The 8,637-nt window shown below is 40.8% G+C and overlaps 1 protein-coding gene across 4 annotated transcripts; it reads left to right on the top strand.

The window, feature by feature from the left end:
* The first annotated feature begins 987 nt into the window (after positions 1-987).
* si:ch211-67e16.4 lies at positions 988-8,476 on the top strand. Of its 4 annotated transcripts, none has more exons than XM_036568437.1 (6): positions 988-1,904; positions 2,013-2,432; positions 4,607-4,654; positions 5,060-5,159; positions 5,265-5,396; positions 6,641-6,746. In XM_036568437.1, the coding sequence occupies exons 1-6, from the start codon at positions 1,343-1,345 to the stop codon at positions 6,645-6,647; spliced, it is 1,269 nt and encodes a 422-aa protein (XP_036424330.1). In that variant the 5' UTR covers positions 988-1,342; the 3' UTR covers positions 6,648-6,746. The 4 variants fall into 4 exon arrangements, with proteins under 4 accessions (XP_036424330.1, XP_036424320.1, XP_036424338.1 ...); XM_036568427.1 differs by lacking the exon at positions 6,641-6,746 and adding an exon at positions 5,766-6,459; XM_036568445.1 differs by lacking the exon at positions 6,641-6,746 and having other exon boundaries at positions 5,265-5,693.
* Positions 8,477-8,637: the final 161 nt, after the last annotated feature.

Genomic DNA, 8,637 nt, shown 5'->3' on the forward strand with positions numbered 1-8,637 from the left:
TGTTTACAGCTTTTCGATCCAACGTATGGTTTTCGTACAATCTTAGTTAATTTACAATTTTTTTTCCCAATAGGAATGAATGGGGTGCAAAAGCGGCACGCTGGTCCACTGTACTTCTGCTCAACCGAAAGACACCATTTCACATGTACTATCTCAGGGCAGGCCCCGAGCTCGATTTCAATATTGTTCTGACCCACACTCATCTCCTTGTCATTTTTTCTCATCCTTCGTTCCTCTCATAAAGTCCCATTCATTTTTGCCCCCACACAAACTATTATTTGCCCAACAGCCACCAAACTGCATGTACTCGCTCAGGACAGGTCCTCAAGCACTAACCCACAGCCATAGGGACCTGCACTCCTCCATGTGTCGTTTTTTCATCCTTTGCTTACACTCCTATTCATAGCCCCCTCCCAAGCGCTATTATTTCTTCTGCATGACAGCAACCAAACTACATGTACTCACTCAGAGCAGGTCCGCAGGCTCTAAACCACAGCCAAAGTGACCCACACTCCTCTCTGTGTTGTTTCTCCATCCCTTTTTCTCCCATAGAGTCCCATTCATTTTTGCCCAAACCCCAGCACTATTTCTTTTGCCCGAAAGCCTTGAAACTGCATGTACTCACTCACGGCAGGTCCCCAAGCTCTAATCAACAGCAGTACTGACCCCTCACTCTTCCATGTGTCCTTTTTTCATTCCTCGTTCCAACAACCAGAGTACGCGCACCTCATGCTACAGCAACCGCCTAGCATCACCTTAGCAACCACCTCGCAATAAGCTTAAGCTGCGCGATCACTTTGCATCTTCTTCAGGAAATACACTGTTCTGGTTTGTTTTAAAAATGTGTGTTATCACATTTTAGGTTGTTGTTTTAAAAGCGATAAGCCACTTTCTTGCTTTGTTTACTCGAACCATCCCGACCCTGATATCCAGTAGGTGGCAGTGAAATGCTTTGCGGTGGTAAACCTACCAAACGGCCACATAAGAGCAAGAAGAAAACGGGAAAGAGGTTTTTATTCGGTCTTTGTTGTTTTGGTTTTTGGGATGTGGCACCTGGACAGCAAAGCGCTTGGTCATTTGTTTTCACGCGGGTATTCGGCCTTATATAGACGCTTAGACTCTCATTCTTCCGAATGGCTTGTTGTTGTGAGCGAATGTAAGTGATAAACTGAACGTGTTGAGCTAAGAAGTAGTAGTCAGCGCTGCGGGTTAGCGTTAGCGACCGTTAGCCTTGCTGCTAGCTAGCTAGAGTAAAGCCTTCGCTAGGCAGCTGCTGTTAGCTGTTTGTTAAGGGTCGGGTTTAGCCAGTCAGTGGCTCTTTATCGTAACTATCTGGCGCACGATGGATGTCAATTTAACAATTTCTCTCATGAGAGGGCAAATGGGTGTTGTTATTGAGAAGGCAGTGAACGCTGCGGTGGAGACGGTGCTGGGCGAGATGATCCGGGTCGTCAGTCTGAAATTCGAGGAGTTTAGGAGGGAGATGACGGCCAAAGAGAAAGAGAACGAGAACATCAGGAATATGCTGGAGATGTCCCGGTGTCAGATGAAAACCATGCGGAGATATTTGAACGCACTGACGGCTAGAGAAGACAGACAGGCTCTACAGAATCACCGACCCGTGCTCGTTCAGTTCGAGCCAGGCAGAGCACGTAATGTTCACCAGGCGAGAGACGTGGTGCCCCCGAGAAGGTGCTCCGCCAGTAACGTGTCGCCCTGTATTGAAGTTCAGAATCCTGTTCCGAAACCAGCTCGTATCGCAGAGCCCACATGGGAGAAACAGTTACCCGCACCAACAGCTCAAAACGTGATTCAGGAACCTGTCCCAGCCGAGAGCTACACAAATTCTGACATTTACAGCGAGGACGTGCATAGGCCGAAACTGCACATGGGACCTGTGAAAGGTATGAATGGATGCAAATGGACAGATATTAAGAACAACTGTAATAGTAACATTTATGCATTGATTAAAGTGAGAGTTAAATATATTGTTTGTGTGTGTTGTTTTGTAGCAGAGAACTCAAGTGCCGCTGTGATAGAAAGTGACGGTCTGGTGGCAGAAAGCAGTGATCCTTTATGGGGTCAGACGCCTCCAGCACAACAGGCTTCTTCAGAAGTGGAGCACACAGACACAATGGACCCCAACCTCCCCCCTGTTGCCGATAATAGCGAGGTGTTTAACACAGCCACGGCAGCCTGTGGAGAGTCTCCTTTCAAGATCAAACAGGAGGAAGGAGAGGTTGAAATTGTCCAGGTGAAGGAGGAGCCAGTGGAAGCCGTCAACTCAGAATGTGCTAGGACAGAGCTTTGTCAGCAGGCAGCGGAAGTAGGACCAGGCATCTCCCTAGACCTGCCACTGAGCCAACAGTGTCCCCAGATTTCATGTCCTTCGATCACTGAACCAAGCTTCATGGGTGTGGACCCAAGCACATGTGAGTTGAAGCAGAGTATTCTCTCATTTCCTAATCATAATTTATGACCTAGATATTTGTAAAGATATATGCTAGCATTTGCTTAGCACTTCTGCTACGATATTGTATATAGCATAATTCCTTTTATCCTGTTGATAGGGAGTGATGCTAACCAACCAAGGGCATCTGTTAGGTCACCAAAACTAATTATTCAGTTAACACTCTCCTCCAGATGTGTTCAGTTGCTCTATGCCTTTGCATGACTGGAGGTTAAAAAATATGTTTGCTCCACAAGCTATAGAGGAAGTAAGTGTTGACTTCAACTAACACAAAAAGATTCCTTGTTAGAAAGTCAAGAACAGTGTTTCCAATTCTAGTCCTTCTACAGCAGAGCAGGAAAACACAAAACTCAGCAGATAGACTAGAGTATAAGACTAGGTAAAGCGATCATCAAGAATATCTGGTCATCATGAACCTGTTTGCTTACATTGACACAGTAGAAAAGAAGTAAACATAAACATTTGGGCTGTGCAGTTGCATAGCGATCAAAATTATGAGTTCGGCTTTTATAATTATGATGCAAGCTACCAACGTTGTGCTGTGTACAGATGCACAAACCTGTTTTATGGCTATACATAGATCTGTCAGTCAGAATTATCACAATCATGAAGCCCAGTTTAACATTAATTAAACTCACTTCCATTTTTTTGGTAAATAAATGTATTTTTCAAGTTAAAATAAACAAATCAAAGACTTGCCAGCAAGACTGCAAATATACAAAATATAACAATGATATCTTTCATTTCTGAGCGCAGTGTTTCCCAACTTATGATCGTTAACCAGAGGTATTTTTATATTTATACATTATATTTCCATATTGATATTTATATTATATTTATATCCTCAACCATATTTCATTGTTCAAGTAGAGTTAGAGCTAAACAAGCTGTACAACCTGATCAGGACTGTTTGGTTGTTCCAGATGGAATGGTGATTGACATTGTAACATAAACAACCCCATGGCAGCATGGTTAGGGTTAGCTTGATAGCATGTAGCCCTCATTGTTGAGGGATGTTTAGTTTTTCCTAGCAAATCACAGCCACAAAGGAGAACAAATGAATAAATCCAGTGAATCTGGCATACCTGTGAAAGGACAGCTTCAGATCCATCCCCTTAATCCATTTTATATCTGAGAAACTTAGCAAGCTTTAGTAGTTTAACAGACAAGCAATGCAGTTATACACTACTTAATTCCAGATGTAATTATGATTATTATTGTTAGTAATAACTTTAATGCATTACTGTTAATACCAAATTAATCCCAAATTAACATTTTCTGTCATCAGATGTTTTTGTACAACTCAAAGCATCTGGTACAAAGACTACACACTTTATGTCTTTTCAAGGGTTCTTTAGTAAAGAAAATGGTTTTGCATGATTAAAAGATTTTTTACATCGTGAAAGGTTTCTTAAGATTGATGGAGAATGTGCTGAAGATGGTTCTATATAGCACATAGTCACAAGCTTGACATCATAGCAATGGAAGAACCATCTTGAGCACATTTTTTGTTATTGTGCTGTGAACAGGTTGTTATCGTAGGCAGCAGATCATTAAAGCACACAAGAAGGGTAATGCAGTGATGGAATTAAGTAAAGTGTTCACCTGTGGTATCCGAGGTTAAAGAGCCACTGGTTTGTGTGGGGCTGGTGTGTAGAAAGGGGTAGGGGGACTGAAAATCCACCCTAATTCTGATTGGTACATTGGAACACTTGGCATTAAATTCTTCTTACATAGTTCCACTCAACTCGAATTCAACAGAAGAAAAGAAAATGGAAAGCATCTCTGAATCAAAATGACGTGCATTTATCATTTATTTGACAGTGAGTAATACATTTTTTCAGGACCCCATGGCTAACAGCAAAAACAGATTAACAAAATAAGTTAATAGCCCATTTAAAAATATCAGAGACCGCTTTTTCAAATACAATTTGATCGGATTTCAGCTTTTGGATTGGATTTAACCTGTTTTTCTCCAAATAAAGTGCAGGATTTAGCTTAATGCAGTCCTGAATGTACAGTTAAAGCAGGGGGTCACTCCTTAGGTCATTGCAGCTTGCTTTCATAAAGTGTCCTATGATGTGATGTGAAACGTTTATAAACGGGCACTGACACGAAGACTCTTGCTGGTTTGAGGTCTCCATGTAACCAGGAAGTTTAAGGAGCTTTGGATGAGAAGAAATGGTGAGTAGTTCTCTTTTTCCATTCAATTCTACTTTCTCAGTGCCTCATTGACCTGAATAAGATTTGAATAAGAAACTCTGATGTTGTGTTTTTAACATAAATATGAACAGTAATCAGAATATGCAAAAGTGGGCTGAATTATGAAGACAGTCACTGCATCTCAGAAGAAAATGATTCAGAGCGTAGTGATAAGGCTGTGTTCTGTGATGCAACACAGTACAAGGACATATCACAATATTCTGAATCCTTTTTTTTCAAGATACTCTGTGACTGTTTTATAATTCAGCACTTAATCTGCATATCCAATATTTCTTTAAGGACATAGGCTACACAGAAAAATTTCATATTAACAGTTGAAATTGCCCTGAACGAGTAAATACAGTAGTCTTACATGGTTGTTTCTAGACAAAGCACTGACCAGTGCAGAGAAGACCAGGAGATACAGAGAGAGACTAAATGCAGATCCTGTCAAAAGGGAGGCCAAGCTGGAGGAGAGACGACAACGGTTAACCATTTCTTCTTGTTTATGAGTGAAGCATTCTAAATTAGGCATTTGATTTAAACAGTTCATTTATAGCACCTTAACAATGTAACCTGCTCTCACCTCCAGGTACCGGGAAAGAAAAGCACGAGGTGATATACAATCCAGTAAATTTCTCCCCTTGGAAAAGAGGATAAAACTGCAGCAGAGATGGGCGGCAGCCAAGCGACGTCAGCGGATAAGAGAAAAACTCCAACACTTGTGATTGACTTGGCTTTTAAGGCATATGTTTTATTTATAAATGCATTGTATAATCAGTTTGCTGTTTTGGTGGACTGAGATTTTAAAGTACTGTTTTGTAAATATTGTAAAGTAGTTAACAATCAAATATTTTAGCTAATTATATGTATGTTGGGTAAATAAATGTTTTAAATCAACTTGATCTGTATATTAATTCATATTAATATCCAGAATGCACAATATTCCATACTCTCTTGTGTGACTTTCATAAGCAAAACAAATTGGAATTTTGTGCTAATTAAATCTATTATACACTGACCAGATGTCTGTGTGATAATTATGTATTCGTTACTTTTTATACAAAACTTGTCGGTTTATTTATGTACACAGCACATTGGACATGCAGTGCAGGGTTAACGGCACATGATCGACAAGATTTCTAAAACCCACTGGTAACTATGCACTCTGCAAAAAGTGTTGCACAAAGACTAAAGGATATCAAACAACATTGAAAACACACTGCCATAAATATACTTAAAAATAACTTGTTTGTCTCAGTACCGCTAAGTTCCAGGCCGTTTTTCCCCCCATTGATTTTGTGTTATGTTAAATTTCCCTAATTCAAACTTGAGACACATTCAGGCCATAAAAGTTGGACCTTAATATCATTGCTGTTGGAACAAAACCGTTTCTCTCCATTTTTGTTGTTTTATTTATTTATTTTTTTTACATGATTTGAAAAAGCCACTTGTTCGCTAGATTTAAAAATTAGCATTTTTTTTTCCTTCTCAAGTAAAGGCCTGTCTGGGTGTCAAAATGGACATGCTATGTCAAAGAACAAAAGAAAATCTTCGAATCAGAGTTATGGATTCTAAAAAAAAAAAAGAATTGCTGTTTGGTAAAAGTACAGCAAAAATAAAAAAAATGAAAAATGTTTAGTAAACAAGTGCGGTGCATAACACGGTATCTAACATAACAAGAACTGTCCATTGTTGAGCAGTGGCAGGTCAAAAAAAAAGTGAATGACCATACAAGGTGCTCTGTTACGAATAACTAATGACATGCAAATGAGGGAAAGGGTTGTTGTGCCACATACAACAAATGGCAAAACACCAAGGAGCCTCATTTATGAATGAGAATGCAATCTGGTGCTGTGTTGTATTACTTCTCCCCACCATCTCTAAAGAAGCCTATGTCTTCTTGAAGCTGTCTTTTGGAAGATCTCCTCATCCACATTTTCCTCTTCTATATCAATGTGTTTTCAGATGCTGAGTCTCAGCTGGCCATGGCAAGTGGCCAGAGGCAGGTCCGTCCATGGTGTAAGGACCTGAACCTGTATGAGGAATATAAGCGCAAAAGGATCGAAGTGCGTAAACGCAGCGAGACGCGGCGGCGAGAGCTGGAGCAGACGCTGCCTCAGGCACTGCTGGCCGACCTGGTAAAGGAGCGCAGGGAGAAGACGCGCCTTCGAGTGGCCCGCTGGCGAGCCAAGCGCAAGCTACAGGCCTGTCTGATGTCGCAGGCGGCACAGTTAAATGGAGCACCAGCACAGGGGCTGTTCACTCAGCGTGGCAGTCGGAGGCGAGGAGGGGCGACTGCACAGCAGGGGGGCTTTGCCCTGGGCAGACCTGGCACATCTGAGACTGGAGCATACACTCTACCACTGCAGATAGGAACCAGTCCTTTACTGGCAGCACAGAGACTCAGTGTGGCCGAGGGTCAGATGCAGCCTGGATCTGCTATGTTCCAACAGCATAGAACTCCCGCAGCTGGCTCCGAGATGTTTCAGTGATAGGACTATTATGATCAGGAAGTTTAAGGAGCTCAGGTTTGGTTTGGGGACTGTGATACAGAATGACAATATTAATTTATTACACAGAGTTTGCAGTGTACGAAAAGAAGGACTTTTCACAAGAGGGACTCTTCCCAAGATGGTGGTTAGAACTTAATATTGTCTTCTAAGGGGGCACCCATTTTTTAGAGAACACATTTAACCATCATACCACTGGGGTGATGGGAGGTTTGATGTTTATGATTACTGTACTTCACAGAGTGACCATGAGGCTATTTACATTTCTTATTTCATCACCTGTCCAGAGACTATCCAGATAAAATGTTTCCACATTCCTTTTACACTTGGCACATAAATATGGTTGTGTTAGATATATACAGATCTAATTTGCATGAGTGCTGCTCTTCCCACATTACATGCAAATCCAAGAAATTGTCTTCTGGAATCATTTGAGATCGCACGAGGCCGTTTGCAGCTTTCATTTTTTTCAATCATGTCTAATTTCAGTAACAAAAGACCTCCATGTACAGTATGACCAGATAGCAATCTGTCTCCAAAGTGTCTTAGTAGCGTTTACACTTGACTTTTATAGATAGCTGTCTGATCAGCCCAAGACACATAGAGCCTCCTTACACTTATTACTTGCATTAACATGTGTTTAGTGTCCGGATCGTATCTGGATACACTTTGGCCGGATTGCATTTAGACTTTTTATTAAAATGCATCCCCAGGTTGACCAGATTTTTGATCTGATTTATTTTCTCCTAATAAGAAGCCCATCACCACGTGCATTGTTTTTGAATGTTGATGCAAGTGCATGTTGCAAGTGCGAGGTGTGAACAGACCTATGAAGTGGCTAAGCGTAAATGGGCTCCATACTGTCTTTGTTGCGAGTTTAGCATCCTCCTCCAAACGCGCTGCCGTGTTTGCCAGTAAAGCATTACTAAAAGTTTGAGATGCGGTGGCACACAGCACAGCGGCAGCAGAGGAAACATCTGTGGCCCTCAAGCTGCTAATACAACCATAGCAATAAAATCAGAAAATGACAGGGACTGGATCTGTTAATACTCATTGACTGTTTTTGTTATTGACTGTGTATTTAATAACAGTAGTAGACATCAGGCAACATTGTCAGAAAAGAAATGTAGATTAGTGTGTTACGAGATCATTTCTAAGTTTCCTTCAGAACTTTTTACTGAAAACACTATAAATGTCTCATTCTTTATAACAAATGTCATTTGCTGTGCTTCTTGAATATCTTTCACTGAACTGGTACACAGGAAAATGATTAATAAAAAAAGTTCCCAGATATTCCAGTTAATATGTCAAATGGAAACACTGATGCATGCATATAGAAATCAATACAATGTGGAAAAATACAATACAATGTTGTTAACATGTAGGATTATACACTATTATTAATCACAGTACTACTTACCAATCATGCACTATTAGACTCTAATAAAAATC

Source organism: Colossoma macropomum, unplaced genomic scaffold (assembly GCF_904425465.1).
Source record: "Colossoma macropomum unplaced genomic scaffold, Colossoma_macropomum, whole genome shotgun sequence".
Taxonomy (NCBI): Eukaryota; Metazoa; Chordata; class Actinopteri; order Characiformes; family Serrasalmidae; genus Colossoma; species Colossoma macropomum.

Bases quoted from the DNA above. Each gene is read 5' to 3' on its own strand.
- si:ch211-67e16.4 (XM_036568418.1), top strand. From the start codon at position 1,343: ATGGATGTCAATTTAACAATTTCTCTCATGAGAGGGCAAATGGGTGTT. The intron at 1,905-2,012 runs GTATGAATGGAT...GTTGTTTTGTAG, and splicing joins GCACATGGGACCTGTGAAAG to CAGAGAACTCAAGTGCCGCT. The intron at 2,433-6,640 runs GTGAGTTGAAGC...ATGTGTTTTCAG, and splicing joins GGGTGTGGACCCAAGCACAT to ATGCTGAGTCTCAGCTGGCC.